Consider the following 18,342-nt stretch of genomic DNA (forward strand, 5'->3'; position numbering starts at 1 on the left):
GTCAAAGCATACAAGAATGAAAACCTTGTCCGGAGCATTTCTTATACATGCATAGAGGGATTTTGATATAACTTTGCACAAATGTTCACCACCACGAGGCGGAGTGTCATGCACAAGAACCAGGTCCCTAGGTCAAAGGTCAAGGTCACACTTAGAGGCCAAAGATCAGATACAGGAATGACTTTGTCCTTAGCATTTCTTCTTCATGCATGGAGGGATTTTGATGTAACTTGGCACAATTATACACCATCATGAGAGAAAGTGTCATGCACAGTTCCTTTCTTTAGAATTACTTCCCTTTGTTGTTACTATAAATAGCTTATATTGTAACTTCTTCATTACTAGTCGTAGGGAAAAATCAAGACCACTTTTCTGTAGTACAACATGCATGCTACATCCAATTTTGAGGTGTATTTTGACCAATCTCTACCTGGTGAAGACTTTTGTGTGGACTTACATTTTTTTATGCCCCCAAAGGGAGGCATATAGTTTTTGAACCGTCTGTCAGTCTGTCGGTCTGTCAGCAATTTTTGTGTCAGGTCCATATCTTTGTCATCCATGGATGGATTTTCAAATAACTTGGCATGAATGTGTACCACAGTAAGACGACGTGTCGTGCGCAAGACCCAGGTCCGTAGCTCAAGGTCACACTTAGACGTTATATTTCATGATAGTGCATTGATGGGTGTGTCCGGTCCATATCTTTGTCATTCATGCATGGATTTTAAAATTATTGGGCATGAATGCTTACCACAGTAAGATGATGTGTCGCGCGCAAGACCCAGGTCCGTAGGTCAAAGGTCCTAAACTCTAACATCGGCCATAACTGTCAAAGTACCATCGGGGGCATGTGTCATCCTATGGAGACAGCTCTTGTTTTTGGATTTTTTTTTTTTTTTTTTTTTAAGATAACACTTCCCTTAGTTACTATAAATAACTTATATTGTAACTTTTTTATAATTGACCATAGGGAAAAACCAAGACCACTTTTCTGTGGTGTTACTTTCAAATTTTAGGTGTATTTTAAGGTCTCTCTACTTGGTAAGGAATTTTTTTTGTGGACTTAGGAAAACAAAAGACTTACAATGATTACTAAACAACCACAAAATTAAAATTCATTTGCAATACAGCAGCTAGAGTAAAGAAATTTGCTATGACGGGCGTATATTGTGACATTCTGGCACTCTTGTTGTATAATTGGCCTTAAAAAAATCCAAATGAAAACAACTGTACGCTTTTATATATACAAATTTTAATCCAAGTGCTTTGTTATATTATATTGTATATATAGTACAATATTGTTTATACATCATTGACAGATGTCAGTTCATTATGTTATACTGCAGTAGAGAAAATTAGGTGCCTTCCAGTAGGGGACTTTGTATTGCATGGCAGTACTTCATTCACTTGTTCTAAATTATTTTTTTAAGCTTGATTGTGATGAAAGCTAGAAGCTTAACCCTTACCCTGCTAAAGTTCTATAATAAACTTGTCCATCTTTCAATTTTGACAGTACAATTAAAGTGGCATTATTTGCATCTTACTGCACATAAAAGCAATTTACGGTTGCTGTGCATTTAATGTGTCAAATTAACAATAATGCCACATAAGTAATTGAAGTTGATGCATTAGAAATAAAGAAATCAGACTAATCAAATAATAGTTATTTTCTTCAGTCTTCTACGCAGTGATCTCCCTTACCTATAGTAGAGATTTCTGACGTCAGAGGGAAGCAACTTTTGCATGCAGTTTGACTTTTCTTAAAAAGACTGCCCCAGTCAAAATAAGAAATAATATCATATTTGGAAAGTTATTATTTCGTACTTTTACAGAAAGAACTTGGTATATTTGGTTAAAAGTTATCTCCAACTTTTTACACATCTATTTCAGCTGGAGTTTTACTTGAAAAATGCACATATTTCCATTTTAACTATTACCTAAAAGGGGTGCTTACTAAAAATATACTAACTGAATGGCAAACAGTGCAGGTCATGACCAGACTGCATGAATGTGCAGGCGGATCATGATGATCTGCATTGGTCGCAAAGTTAGAATCAATCATGTCTAGCATTAAGGGTTAAATTAAAGTGCGCCTTATGGAAAAATCAGTGCTGGAGTCATATGTAAAGGCATTATTGAAACCCTGTCAGAAAATGACCCCACAACATCCAGAATGAGCAGCAGACACATTAACCACTAGACCACCACTCAACTTCAGTGTTTTAAATGTCACCTGGCATATGTATTCAAAATGTTTGAGTTAGGAACAATGATGAACTATCCTACATTTGATCCCATGGGTGTGCGATGAAGGAATGTAGTCCGTATGACACTCTGTCCGTCACATTTTTTTATCTGAACGGTAACTTTCCAACCATTGAACGGAATGTAATAAAACTTAACATAGTGATATCTGATAGGTGGACTTGAGATAAAGTGTAGAATGAAAGAAATGAAAGAAGTATAATATCATTTTGAATAGTGCCTGAATTATGTCCTTTGTAACTGATTTTTTTGCAAGTGTTTGGAGCACAAGAAACTGAGCTCCATCTTTAAAGGTCCAATACTAAAGAAAGTGAACATTTTAATTTCTTTTAAAAAGCACAGAAACTATTTCATTTTATTGGAAAATGAAAGTTGGTATGTAGAAATTCGAAATAAATCGCAGTATATGTACAATTATTTTTCTATGAAGTATGAAGAAAGTTAAAAAGACCTGGAGGGTCATTCTGTCAATCATTGAAATTTCAACATAATACACATACATTTCTTTGAGTTCCAAAGACCTTCTGTAAATTTTGACCTGCCAATCTTCATTATTTAGTGTCTTGCAGAAGTCTATGCACTGGCTATGAAAAAAATTGCCAACTCACTTTCCCTTAGTAATGGACCTTTAATATATTCTTTATTTTTCTCCAATTTTTATTTGATTTGGTCTTTAATGTCTGGATTTTCAAAACCTTATTTCCAGCCTCCATAATAATTGATTTGAACATATACTCTGTTAACCCTGTTCCTTTATAAAACACATGGAGAGCTTATCTCGGACTGCTTTTGCCTCTAATAGTGGTATCAATAAAAAATGAAAATATTATTATAATTCTACTATACATATAAGTACAGATGAAATTTTATCTTTCAAAAATAGTCATTTTATACCTTGAAAAATTATTTTCAGAATGATGTGAGCAATTTTGATTTAGTCATGGAGTCTGATGAAGGTACATTTACACCTACTGGAATTGATTTTAATGGTAAGTAAAGATGATCTAGTGTAGAGTTTCGTGACTTATGACCTGTGTTTTGGGATGGATGTGTTAAGTTACACTTGCATACACTTAGGCAGTACCCACAAGAGATTTTTACAGTCAAACCAGTATAAAATCAGCCAGCCATAAGAGTGATCAATCTGGATGATTGAGGCTGGTGGTGATGATGGGCAGGTGGCTGTTTAAGACAAGTTGAAATAAAAGCATAAAGTCAAGTTGGGAAGTTAGCTGACTGGATGATTAAGGCAGCTGGCTATTTAAAACAGGTAGCTGCTGAGGCAGGTTCAGCTGAAGTTTACATAGTTGACTGAATTACTGATCAAGTCCATGCTTCTTTTTAAGTCATTTATAATGAAATACAAATATGCAGTGATCTATAATATGTCTTCTTTGCCACATTGGAAAATATCCATAGATTCCCTTATAATCAAATGTTTTAGTATCTTAATTGATAGTTTTTGATGTAGGGGGAGAGGGGGCCCTATAATTCAGTGGTTACGGCTGCTGACTGAAGCATTTGCTTGGGGTTTAAACCTACTCGGCAAGGAATGATAAAATGTTTAGTGTTATATCCATGCTGTCTCATTCCTAAATACTGCTGATAAAGGTTCTGTGAATTTTCCTCCAGCACCAAAAGCTGAAAAGTCACCATGTGACGTAAATGGTGTTGATGTGTATTCAAACTCCAGGCTGTCTAGCGTCCCTAAAATTCCTACTTTTTCCTATTTTTTTTCAATTTGGCTAAAATTCCTATTTTTTTTAAAAAATCAAAGGAAATTCCTAAAAAGGCCCTATTTTTTCACAAAAATTCCTAATTTTTTTAACTTTTTTGCAGTGACCAAAAAGAGAAAATGTTTTAAATGTTGTTTTAAAGTTCTTCTAATTCAGAAAAAAACAGTTTAGCACAGTTCAAAGCAGTTTACCAGTGGTAGACGCCTTTTCTGTAAATAAAGCACTATTTGTGAGTTACTTTTATGTCAGTCACATAAAGGTAAGCACATTACATGGTCTTTAAAGTCCATATTTTAATTTGAAAATTCCTAAATTTAGCCCTAAAATTTCCTTAAAATTGTACCAAATTCCTAATTTTAGCCCTATTTTTTTGTACAAATTGCCCTAAAATTAGCCCTAATTTTTTGTCAGGGTATGCTAGACAGCCTGAAACTCTACAAAGCAAGTAAAGTTTCTATGTTACAGGTATGAATCAGCTGTTGAAAACAACAGATTACCGTCAAATTAATGTACCACAGAATGTGTATGTATTGTTATATAGATATTCATAAGTCTGGGTATCCGTTTTTGAAATAACATTTGAGCCGCACCATGAGAAAACCAACATAGTGCATTTGTGACCAGCATGGATCCAGACCAGCCTGCGCATCAGTGCAGTCTGGTTAGGATCCATGCTGTTCGCTTTCAAAGCCTATTGCAATTAGAGAAACCATTAGCGAACAGCATGGATCCTAACCAAACTGCGGGGATGCGCAGGCTGGTCTGGATCCATGCTGGTCGCAAATGCACTATGTTGGTTTTCTCATGGCAAGGCTCATTTATAATTTTACAGGTAGTGCAAATGCCAGTAAAATCATGACGGAGGTTCTGAAACTCTTACAACCTATAAATGCTTCAATACTTGATGGTGGTGGTGAAGGCACAGATATAGGTCCATGGATGACAGCGGGTGTTCCAGGAGCAAGCCTCAAAAACCAAAATGATAAATATTTTTACTTTCATCATACAAACGGTAAGCTGACTTTGTTTCAGTTTGTACATTATATGTACATATATTGTATGTTAACGGATACTATTTGCTGGGAATTTAACTTTTTGAATTTAGGTGGATAATACTGATTTATGTATTAGTATTGTAAGATGATTTCTATAGTTACTTTTTAGAATTTGTTTTCCTGGAAAATGTGATCAGATTTGAAGTAAACTGATTTAGAATATATCGCATGCCATAAAGCTGTCAAAGAAGGAGTTTTTATCATAATTTGAAGTTCTAAAAACTGGCAATTTTGATTTTCTTGGCAATTTAAGCTCGATTCTTTTTTCACATATTTCAGAAGATTTTTGTGTAGTGGGTCTTAGCCTAAGGAATCATTTGAAACATTAAAACTTTATTTAATTTATGAAAATGAACATTTTTCATTATATGAATTCTAATTATGGTAAAATTTTCCTCAGTAGCGGTCCTTAAAGATGTTCAGTTAGCAATTATAGTAAAGTATTTTTCAGTAGTTGAAAACCATTCTGTTAGCATTTATAATAAAGAAAAGCTAAATTTCAAAACACTATATAAACATGTCTCGAGGACATTTTGCATATTTTAAGGAGATTTTTAAAATGATTTAGATTTTTTGCATTTTATTTAATTATGAAAAAATCTATGACCTACATTTTTATCAGTTATTTTGAATAACTTGAAGAGAAGTTGTGAAAGAATTTCAAAGAAAAGGAAACTTTGAATGGTAAAAGTATGTCTTTTTTGCAGATTTTAAAAACAATTATGGAAATTATCTAATGAAATTTCACAACATGTGTAGTTTCTTTATAGTATCTAATGTTAAAAAGTGATTTTGAAGTATAATTGTAAAACTTAACTTTTAGCCTGCTGGCGGCAAGTGATTCTGCCTTTAAGACCAGTGTAGTCCAAGATCAGCCTGCACATCTGTGCAGTCTGATCATGGTCTGCACTGTTCACCATTCTGTCAGTATCTTTTTGGTAAGTACCCCTTTTAACAGTTAATGGCACTGTCCAAATTGAAATATGGACAAGTTCATTATAGAAATTTAGCAGTGTAAGGGTTAATTAGTTCTTGTTATATTTTATTCAAGGTGATACGATGACAGTGCAAGATCCAGTAGCAATGAATTTATGTTCAGCTGTTTGGGCCGTAACAGCGTATGTTGTAGCTGATCTTGACGATATGCTTCCAAGAGACAAGGACATCCATATAAGTCTAACCCAGCACTGACGACCTGGATCATATACCTCCAAGTGATAGTGATATTCATAAAGATCTGACTGACTCACCACTGGTGTCTGGAATTCAGTATTGCCATGATATGATTATATATTTTTTAAACCTCAAGTTAACACTTAATGTAAAATTTCCATAGACAAACAGGGATTAATTTTAAATACTAAATTTTAGACAATATGAATGTGTGATAACTGTTTTAATTACCACAAGTTGGGTGTTATTTGTTTCCAAAACACCATATAGACAAGCATTCCAATTAAGTTGATCATGTGACTGTGACGCCTTTAAATAGAGGATATTACATGAGTGTCTTTTCATACTGAATTTATTAAACGAGTTGAATAAAATTGATAAAATGCTCGGCTCTGCCGAGCATTTTATCAATTTTATTCAACAAGTTTAATAAATTCAATGTGGAAAGTCACAAATGTAACATTCTTTTTATCACATGTTAGCTTTTCCTGTCAAAAACTCATACATTCTACTTTCTTTTACTATATAAACAAGTCAATTTGACCAACGTCTCCAACGCTATAAATGACGTCGACGTCAAAGCTTTATTACACTAGTGTATTATCATTTTTATTTAATGGCTTTATTACACTCCCGCGACGTCAAACATGTGATAAACATTTTTTCAAAACAATGACAGTCGCTGAAAAAGTCCTGTTTAAATATTAATCCCGTTTCATAGAAAACAAATATATTTATGTTTGAAGATTTTTTTTATTCTTATTTTATTTGTTTAGTAAATATCTCATGAAGTAAATTTTGGTATAACAAAACAAATAACATCCAATATGAAAATAATTTTAAATGAATACCAATTCTACACTAATTCTATACATTTGTACCAATAAAAAACTTATTGGTACAGAATTATGGTGTTTTATTGGTGCAGCATTAAATGCTGTTCTCGATAAACTGTATGGATTCTCATATTGGTGTTACATTGAAAATAGTTTTATGTGAAAAGTACAAAATTGGTACTTCATTATTACATCATGTTAGGTAGCCCAGTCACAAATATTTCCGGTTATTTTAGCTTTGTTTATAGCGGGCATATATATAATTTATGGTCTTCTGTAACTAAATAGTTGCTAGAGTTCCATGAATTAGTATATGCAACATTTGATGCACTCACATATTAAGTTGTGTAAGGATTATGGTGTCATTTAGAAAAAAATTGAATGGAATTTTATCACTGATCAATTTTAAGATAAAGCAGTATATCTTTGGAAGGTTAATTTGATTTTTAAATGTTTTCAATTAAACAGACACTTTGAATTTTGTGGTTTAGTATTCTTATGTATTCACAGCTGGGTCTATTTTAAAATATGTAAACATAAAAAAATACAAACAATGCTACTTTTTCTATACAGTGTAAGTTTGCATTAGTTTGGAATACTTTTGACATTACTAAAAAGTTTAAATTAGTACAGAATTCATTGGAATTTTTCTCAGGAGATGCAATGAAAACTGATTGAATCTACGTAAATTTTGAATTTATTTTTCTAAGACTGACTAATACCAGCTAGTACTTACATTTATGAAATACCTATATAAATTCTGTAAAAAATTTGGCTTGTATTTGACAAGTAAATATAAACACCCAGAAAAAGAATCTGTATTGTACCTTTTGTATTGTATGTTGCCGGACTACTTTCATTAATATGCATGACCTGACACAGTTCTATAAATAGCACACATAAAACTGCACTATGTTTAACATCGATAAACACTGAAGATTTCGTTTATTAACAAAACAACTAACAAAAAGGTAGAGGTATATAATAAAGGGGTCATTATAACAGTAGCTAGATCTGGGATTTTGTATTAGGCTCTCATGGATTTTGCAAGGTCAGATCACACACGGCGCTGGCATGTGTCCGATCTGGCAAAAAATCCCCATGGATCCTGATACTGCATCCCAGATCGAGCTACAATTGTATTTACCCTATTGCACAGTTCTGGATTTTCGCACTCAATAATTTAGCAACTGACTGGTGGTGTAGCTGTTGAAATTTTTGAATAATGTTTAGCACAAAAAGTGTCATGTAGGGCTTTCAAAGAACAGCAACAATATATTAATCTGAAAATGAGTCTTGATTGCAAAGAGGTGTTGTGTCCCTAAATATTCAGCCTAGAATTCAGTATATATAACAAATACTACCTGAATTAATATTTTACAATGCAATAATTATTATGGCTTTGTATAAAAAGTACAGCATTAGTATTTCGATTGTTTTGATATGGTATAAGTATTTTATTAAATAGTATATGTCACTTTTTATACGCCCGTCTATGAAAGAGCGGGGCATATTATGTGAACACCCATGATGGGCGTGCGGCAGCGGGCGGTCAGAGTCCAAAAGCATGTCCGCTCTTTAAGTCAAATAGTTTTCATCTGATCTTCACCAAACCTGGTGACAATGTTTGTGGGCATAATATCTCAGCCAGTTTCGATTACCAGCAAAATCGCCCTAGGCACTCTTGAGTTATGGCCCTTGAATTACTCAAAATCTGCAAATTTAGCCTTGTCCGCTCTCTAAGTCAAATAGTTTTCATCCGATCTTCACCAAACTTGGTGACAAAGTTTATGGGCATAATATCTCTACCAAGTTGATAACCAGCAAAATCGCCTCAGGCACTTTTGAGTTATGACCCTTGAATTATTCCAAATCTGCAAATTTAGCCTTGTCCGCTCTCTAAGTCAAACAGTTTTCATCCGATCTTCACCAAACTTGCAGATAATGTTTGTGGGCATAATATCTCGGCTAATTTTGATAACCAGCAAAATCGCCACAGGCACTCTTGGATTATGGCCCTTTAATTACTCGAAAAACTGCGAATTTAGCCTTGTCCTCTGTCTGAGTCGAACAGTTTTCGTCCGATCTTCCACAAATTGCAGATATTGTTTGTGGGCATAATATCTCGGCCAAGTTCGATAACCAGCCAAATGGCCCCAGGTACTCTTGGATTATGGCCCTTTAATTACTCAAAATCTGCAGATTTAGCCTTGTCCGCTCTCTAAGACAAACAGTTTTCATCCGATCTTCACCAAACTTGCTGACAATGTTCTTGGGCATAATATTCAGCCAAGTTGGATAACCAGCCAAATCGCCCCAGGCACTCCTGGATTATGGCCCTTGAATTAGGCCAAGTTTGATGAAGGGCGTATTTTGCGACAGTCTGACACTCTTGTTCCTTACGAGGTAGGCCTGTTTGGGTGATATTGAAAATTGTCAACCTTTGAAAAATGATAACACCTTGGGCCTTAGGTGTTATTACTTTTTGCCGGTTGACAGTCTCAGCTTCACTGGCCTGTGTTAGTTATATAATATCAGAACATATAACCAGACAATCCATCTTCAGCAAAAATATTTATTTTGTGTTACTCAGTAGCTCACCTATCTGATAGTACAGAACATTCATTAAGGATACATGTCATTGTAATGATGGGGATATAGAACTAGTTAAATGCTCACAATGCCTTTGTTAGCTCATCTGATTTTTTGAAAAAAAATGATGAGTTATTGTCATCACTTGAGCGGTTGTCGGCGTCGGCGTCAGCGTCGGCGTTGCCTGGTTAAGTTTTATGTTTAGGTCAGCTTTTCTCTTAAACTATCAAAGCTATTGCTTTGAAACTTGGAATACTTGTTCACCATCATAAGCTGACCCTGTATAGCAAGAAACATAACTCCATCTTGCTTTGTGCAAGATTTATGGCCCCTTTTGTACTTAGAAAATATCAGATTTCTTGGTTAAGTTTTATGTTTAGGTCAACTTTTCTCCTAAACTATCAAAGCTATTGCTTTGAAACTTAGAATACTTGTTCACCATCATAAACAGACCCTGTACATCAAGAAACATAACTCCATCTTGCTTTTTGCAAGAATTATTGCCCCTTTTGGACTTAGAAAATCAGTTTTCTTGGTTAAGTTTTATGTTTAGGTCAGCTTTTATCCTAAACTATCAAAGCTATTGCTTTAAAACTTGCAACACTTGTTCACCATAATAGGCTGACCCTGTACAGCAAGAAACATAACTCCATCCTGCTTTTTGCAAGATTTATGGCCCCTTTTGGACTTAGAAAATATCAGATTTCTTGGTTAAGTTTTATGTTTAGGTAAACTTTTTCTCTTAAACTATCAAAGCTATTGCTTTGAAACTTGCAACACTTGTTCACCATCATAAGCTGACCCTGTACAGCAAGCAACATAACTCCATCCTGCTTTTTGCAATAATTATTGCCCCTTTTGGACTTAGAAAAATCATTTTCTTGGTTGAATATTATGTTTAAGTCAATTTTTCTCATAAACTATCAAAGCTATTGCTTTAAAACTTGCAACAGTTTTTCACCATCATAAGTGGACACTGTACATCAAGAAACATAACTCTATCCTGCTTTTTGCAAGAATGATGGCCCTTTTTAGACTTAGAAAATCATGGGTAGGACAATATTTCTATTATACAAAAAAAATCAGATGAGCGTCAGCACCCGCAAGGCGGTGCTCTTGTTTTTAATGTTGCTTCCACATTTTAGATATGAACATAAAATGAGCCGTGCCATGAGAAAACCAACATAATGGGTTTGCGACCAGCATGGATCCAGACCAGCCTGCGCATCCGCGCAGTCTGGTCAGGATCCTTGCTGTTCGCTTTTAAAGCCTATTGGAATTGGAGAAACTGTTAGCGAACAGCATGGATCCTGATCAGACTGCGCGGATGTGAGGCTGGTCTGGATCCATGCTGGATCGCAAACCCACTATGTTGGTTTTCTCATGGCACGGCTCAAATATATATTTTTTACTTGTTGATTCTGTTTTCGATAATTTGTTTCTGTAATATTTGTCAAAGGTTTGAATATTTGTTAATGCAATAGTATGTTTTATTGAACTTATTTTTTTATTACTTCCCTTTATTGTTCTGGTTTAAAGAAGATCATGTACAGTAATGGAAGTATTGTTATTCTAACCATGTAATTATGTAATCATCTATTTTGACAGCTGTTTCATCAGAATTTTAGCATATTAAATTAAAGCCTTATGGGGCTTTAAACGTATACTTACATATACATTTCCTATACCATTACCCAGACACTTTCAAGAACTGATGAATGTAGAAAGCATTACTGTGTGTCTCCTTTTATTATGATTTGTGCTATTTCCTTGACTTTAAAGTTCCCCATAGGTTTGCTGGGCTAAAGTAAAAACTTGAGAAAAAGACTTTGATATTTATTTCTGAGGTTTTTCTGACCTGGGCAAAAAGTTTTTACTGTTGATCAGCAGGCCATTCTATGAGAGTGTATATAGATCTGAGTATTGTTGTATGGAATTCTTTATAAGAAGTCATGATCTCTATGGGATACAAACACTGTTGTATTATACTGTTGTAATTTACTGGTGAATATTTTATGTATTAGTAATATATATCTATATTGAAAATGTGCCATATATATCTATAATGAAAATGTGCCATGATCAAATTAGGTCCCCAGAGTACACAGTGCTCAATGCGAGTTTTTAGGGTCCTTGGACGTCTGTCATCCACAATTTGAATTTATTTAAAGAACATCTTCTCGTAAACCATAAAGCCAGTTTTAAACAAACTCTGCAGAAAATTTCCTTGGGTGGCCAGCATTCCGATTCCTTCCAGTGTTGGTCGTCTCTGCAGAAGTCTGGTTGTCATGATGACCAGAAGGAAAACCTTTAAAAGATCATCAGAATTTCAAACAAATGTTCTACTTGTAGAGAGATCCACTAACAAATTCATTCAAACACTTTGTTTCGTTAAAAGATATGGCATACAGTCATATAGTGTTAATTTTCTGTATTCTATGTGTTAAGGCTATGTGGAAAATTCTTCTCCTTAGAACCCTTAGATCAGATTCCTAATTAATTTCACAGCAATGTGATGTTGATATGTAAAGAAAACATGACTGGAATGGTGTGGGGTTTTCTCAATATGGAAAGCTAAAATTCTGTGAAATTGCAGGCTTGATTTTAGAATAATTTGACTCAAATGAACCTTTGGTGACCCTCCACTAAAGCCCTTTTGATCATTCATTGAAAAAACATGGCCACCAGGAAGAGGATACAGGTTTTCCCTGTATGTATACAGTTGATGCTTTAAAAATCTTCTCTTTAAAAAATGTTCCTTGGTGACCCTTTACCAAATTCTTTCGGATCATTTATTGTAAATCATTCCCCCCACGGAAAGGACATGTTTTCCCTATATATTTATAGCAGAAGCTTTAAAAATCTTTTCTTCAAAAAATACATGCATGCACGATTTTGAAACGATTCCACAAAAAATGTTTCTTGAGTGACTGTCTACCAATTGTTTCTCAGATTGTTCCGATTCATTGTAAAGCATACCTGTCAGAGCTAGAAATAGAAACATCTCTTCCTTTCACCCTTGGCCAAAGTAATTCATTTTTTTCCTGATTTGTCAAAAGGAAATGGCAGTTTGAGCTGAAAATAAAAATATCTTCAAAGGACAATGTCATGTTCTCCAGAATTGCTGGTTTGATTTTGAATTAATAGTATGGGGACTGTTAAATTATTTTTGTTGACTGCCAAATCTAAAGATATAAAATATTCAAACGTTACCATCTCATAAACCGCTGGTCCGATTTTGAAATAATTTCACAGAAATGTTAATTTATTTTGATCGCAGTTAATCAAGTTTGTTAAACATATTCGACCTTCTCAAAAAAAAATGCCTGAGGGAGTTGTCACTCTTTAGCTCACCTGAGCACGAAGTGCTCAAGGTGAGCTTTTATGATTGCCCTGTGTCCGTTGTCAGTCGTCAACAATTTGACTGTTAACACTCTAGAGGTCACAATTTTGACCCAATCTTAATATAACATGGTCAGAATGTTACCCTCAATAAAATCTTGGAAGAGTTTGATATTGGATCAACTGGGGTCAAAAACTAGGTCACCAGGTCAAATCAAAGGAAAAGCTTGTTAACACTCTATAGGTCACAATTTTGGCCAAATCGTAATGAAACTTGGCCAGAATGTTGCCCTCAATAAAATCTTGGATGAATTTGATATTGGGTCATGTGGGGTCAAAAACTAGGTCACCAGGTCAAATCAAAGGAAAAGCTTGTTAACATTGTAGAGGCCACATTTATGACTATATCTTCATGAAACTTGGTCAGAATGTTAATCATGATGATCTTAAAATCCAATTTGAATCGGTCATGTAGGATCAAAAACTAGGTCACAAGGTCAAATCAAAGGAAAAGCTAGTTAACACCGTAGAGGCCACATTTATGACCATATCTTAATGAAACTTGGTCAGAATGTTAATCTTGATGATCTATAGGTAAAGTTCAAATCTGAGTCAGGTGGAGTCAAAAACTAGGTCACCCGGTCAAATCAAATGAAAAGCTTGTTCACACTCTAGAGGCCACATTTATGACTGTATCTTCATGAAACTTAGTCAGAATGTTAATCTTGATGATCTTTAGGTCAAGTTCGAATCTGGATCATGTGGGGTCAAAAACTAGGTCACCAGGACAAATCAAAGAAAAAGTTAGTTAACACTTTAGAGGCCACATTTATGACCATATCTTAATGAAACTATCTTGATGATCTTTAGGTCAATAGGTCAGGTGAGCGATACAGGGCCTTCATGGCCCTCTTGTTCTGTTTGTATATTGTAGCTCATATATGTATACTACCAGTATATTGTGGAAACTTTAAAAATATCAGAAGGCCTAATTTCCAACTGATTTCACAGACAGATATTTTTCTTATGTGACCATCAAGCCAGCTGTGAAACTCAGATGAGCGATCTTGGGCCATCACTGCCCTCTTCCTTAAAAATACTTACAAAATTATATTATATGATCATTTACCATTGTGCATTCTATATCAGATGTGTGGTAAAATTTATGTATTTTGTATATTTTTAGCTCACCTGTCACAAAGTGACAAGGTGAGCTTTTGTGATCACGCAGCGTCCGTTGTCCGTGCGTGCGTGCGTGTGTAAACTTTTGCTTGTGACCACTCTAGAGGTCACATTTTTCATGGGATCTTTATGAAAATTGGTCAGAATGTTCACCTTAATGATATCTAGGTCAAGTTCGAAACTGGGTCACGTGCGGTCAAAAACTAGGTCAGTAGGTCTAAAAATAGAAAAACCTTGTGACCTCTCTAGAGGCCATATATTTCACAAGATCTTCATGAAAATTGGTCAGAATGTTCAACTTGATGATATCTAGGTCAATTCGAAACTGGGTCACGTGCCATCAAAAACTAGGTCAGTAGGTCAAATAATAGAAAAACCTTGTGGCCTCTCTAAAGGCCATATTTTTCATGGGATCCGTATGAAAGTTGGTCTGAATGTTCATCTTGATGATATCTAGGTCAAGTTTGAAACTGGGTCACGTGTGGTCAAAAACTAGGTCAGTAGGTCTAAAAATAGAAAAAGCTTGTGACCTCTCTAGAGGCCATACTTGTGAATGGATCTTCATAAAAATTGGTCAGAATGTTCATCTTGATGATATCTAGGTCAAGTTCGAAAGTGGGTCACGTGTCGTCAAAAAGTAGGTCAGTAGGTCAAATAATAAAAAAACATTGTGACCTCTTTAGAGGCCATATTTTTCATGAGATCTGTATGAAAGATGGTCTGAATATCCATCTTGATGATATCTAGGTCAAGTTCTAAAAAACTGGGTCACGTGCGGTCAAAAACTAGGTCAGTAGGTCTAAAAATAGAAAAACCTTGTGACCTCTCTAGAGGCGATATTTTTCAATGGATCTTCATGAAAATTAGTCAGAATGTTCAACTTGATGATATCTAGGTCAAGTTCGAAACTGGGTCAAGTGTCAAAAACTAGGTCAGTAGGTCTAAAAATAGAAAAACCTTGTGACCTCTTTAGAGACCATATTTTTCAATGGATCTTCATGAAAGTTGGTCTGAATGTTCACCTTGATAATATCTAGATCAAGTTTGAAAGTGGGACACATGTGGTCAAAAACTAGGTCATTAGGTCTAAAAATAGAAAAACCTAATGACCTCTCTAGAAGCTATATTTTTCAATGGATCTTCATGAAAATTGGTCAGAATGTTCACCTTGATGATATCTAGGTCAAGTTTGAAAGTGGGTCACATGTGGTCAAAAACTAGGTAATTACGTCTAAAAATAGAAAAACCTTGTGACCTCCCTAGAGGCCATATTTTTCAATGGATCTTCATGAAAATTGGTCAGAATGTTCACCTTGATGATATCTAGGTCAAGTTTGAAACTGGGTCACGTGCGGTGCAAAACTAGATCAGAAGGTCTAAAAATAGAAAATCCTTGTGACCTCCCTAGAGGCCATATTTTTCAATGGATCTTCATGAAAATTGGTCAGAATGTTCACCTTGATGATATCTAATTCAGGTTCGAAAGTGGGTCACGTGCGGTCAAAAACTAGGTCAGTAGGTCTAAAAATAGAAAAACCTTGTGACCTCTCTAGAGGCCGTATTTTTCCATGGATCTTCATGAAAGTTGGTCTGTATGTTCACCTTGATGATATCTAGGTCAAATTCGAAAGTGGGTCACGTGCGGTCAAAATCTTGGTCAGAAGGTCTAAAAATAGAAAACCTTGTGACCTCTCTAGAGGCCATACTGTTCAGGAGATATTCATGAAAATTGGTGAGAATGTTCACCTTGATGATATCTAGGTCAAACTTTTCATGAGATCTTCTTGAAAATTGGTGAGAATGTTCACCTTGATGATATCTAGGTCAAGTTCGAAACTGGGTCACGTGCCTTCAAAAACTAGGTCATTAGGTCAAATAGTAGAAAAACCTTGTGACCTCTCTAGAGGCCATATTTTTTAAATGATCTTTATGAAAATTGGTCAGAATTTTTATCTCGATGATGTCTAGGTCAAGTTCAAAACTGGGTCACATGAGCTCTAAAACTAGGTCACTATGTCAAATAATAGAAAAAACGACGTCATGCTCAGTTCAAAACTGGGTCATGTGGGGACAGGTGAGCGATTCAGGACCATCATGGTCCTCTTGTTTCTGTATGCTAGAAATTTTATTTTATGAAATAAAGATATTCAACTTACAATGTTTCTGCATCAGACGTTTTAGACTCCGTCATTTCTTTCTATTAACATAATTATCATACTGTACAAATAAATTCTAAAGAAATTGCGTCCACAAACTTGCAAAGTATGTTTCAGGACTGAATTCATCAATACGTTTTAATAACGTTTTGCTGCAAATACAAACCGATACACTATGACACAAAATCTGTTAAAATCACAAATTTAATTCTTATGTTCTGTATTATGATTAGTTTCCATCAATAAGTGAGTGATGTACAGGTAAACAACAAAATGATCCACTCTGTATACAGCATAACCATCAGTTAAAGTTTTGAGCTGCTCGGTCCAGTTTTTTCATAATTACCTACACCTTACAGGTTAAATTGTAAGCACCCTTGACGGCATTTTATGTCGAGCACTGCCAAAGCTGAAAGAATCGTGGATTCTTCTTTGATTCCAGCAAGACTAGATTAGACTAGACAAATGTTCAGCAATCCGTACGTAATGTTTTTCTCGAAATATCTTGAAATTACAAACTAAGTTCGTTATGAACGAGTGAAACCAGGGACATAAATAGATATGTAATACATTATTCCTGGTGAAACTGTGTATTCCTTGTAACCGAGCTTCCGCTGTATCCGAGTTCATTATCATATGACCCGTGTGTTTTTCATATAGAATATATTAATAGGAGAAAAATCGAGCCAGAAAAATGAGTTCCTTATAACCGAGTTAGCTATAAGTGAGTTTTACTGATATCCGAAGAGAATAAATTGGGTATTAACTTGTTTTCTGTATATACTGTTTATACGTTGTCTACATTTTTAGCCCACCATCATCAGATGGTGGGCTATTAAAATCACTCTGCGTCTGTGGTCAGTCCGTCCATCATTCCGTCCGTCCGTCCGTTAACAATTTCTCGTTATTGCATCTCCTCAGAAACTACTGGGGGGATTTTGACCAAACTTTGTCAGAATGATGTATTGGTACCCTAGTTGTGTCCCCATGAAAATCAGACTGGTTCAACAATTTATGAGTGAGTTATGGCCCTTTGTTTATTTCTATATTTTACATAGATTTATATAGGGAAAAACTTTGAAAACCTTCTTGTCCAAAACCACAGAGCCTAGGCCTTTGGTATTTGGTTTGAAGCATCATCTAGTGGTTCTCTACCAAGACGATTCAAATTATTTTTCTGGGGTCAAATATGGCCCCGCCCTGGGGGTCACATGGTTTATATAGACTTATATAGGGAAAAACTTTGAATAACCTCTTGTCCAAAACCACAGGGCCTAGGGCTTTGATATTTTGTATGTGACATTATCTAGTGGTCTTCAACTAAGATTGTTCAAATTATACCCGTAGGGTCAAATATGACCCCGCCCTGGGGGTCATATGGTTTACATAGACTTATATAGGGAAAAACTTTGAAAATCTTCTTGTCCAAACCACAAAGCCTAAGGCTTTGATACTGGTAATGTAGCATCATCTAGTGGTTCTCTACCAAGTTTGTTCAAATTATCCCCCTAGGGTCAAAAATGGCCCCGCCCCGGGGGTCACATGGTTCATTATAGACTTATATAGGGAAAAGTTGTCAATAACTACAACATTCAAATTTGGACCACATGTGTATTTTTGAGTGGCAAGATGAACCTTGACATGAGTTGACCTTGCTTTTGACCTAGTGACCTACTTTCACATTTCTGTAGCTACAGCCTTCAAATTTGGACCACATGCATAGTTTTGTGCACTGGAAAAAACTTTGACCTTGATTATGACCTAGTGACCTACTTTCACATTTTTGAAGGTACAGGCCTCAGATTTGGACCATATGCAAAGTTCCCTGTTTCAAAATGATATTTGACATTGATTTTGACCTAGTGACCTACTTTCACATTTCTTAAGCTACAGCCTTCAAATTTGGACCACATGTATAGTTTTGTGTACCGAAAAAAAACTTTGACCTTCACATTGACCTAGTGACCTACTTTCACATTTTTGAAGGTACAGGCTTCAAATTTGG

General features: G+C 35.2%; 1 protein-coding gene across 2 annotated transcripts in view; it reads left to right on the forward strand.

Moving 5' to 3' along the window:
* Positions 1–16,352, forward strand: part of LOC123540665 (carboxypeptidase Q-like) — a 44,274-nt gene extending 27,922 nt beyond the window's left edge. Inside the window, exons 11-13 of one of the 2 annotated variants that reach the window (XM_045325892.2) lie at positions 3,179–3,258; positions 4,838–5,013; positions 6,108–16,352. In XM_045325892.2, coding sequence (XP_045181827.2) covers positions 3,179–3,258; positions 4,838–5,013; positions 6,108–6,247 — 396 coding nt within the window. In that variant the 3' untranslated portion in view covers positions 6,248–16,352. Of the gene's footprint in view, positions 1–3,178; positions 3,259–4,833; positions 5,014–6,107 lie in introns of both variants that reach the window. The other variant, XM_045325883.2, reaches the window with a different exon arrangement.
* Positions 16,353–18,342: the final 1,990 nt, after the last annotated feature.

Source organism: Mercenaria mercenaria, chromosome 1 (genome assembly GCF_021730395.1).
Source record: "Mercenaria mercenaria strain notata chromosome 1, MADL_Memer_1, whole genome shotgun sequence".
NCBI classification, from domain to species: domain Eukaryota; kingdom Metazoa; phylum Mollusca; class Bivalvia; order Venerida; family Veneridae; genus Mercenaria; species Mercenaria mercenaria.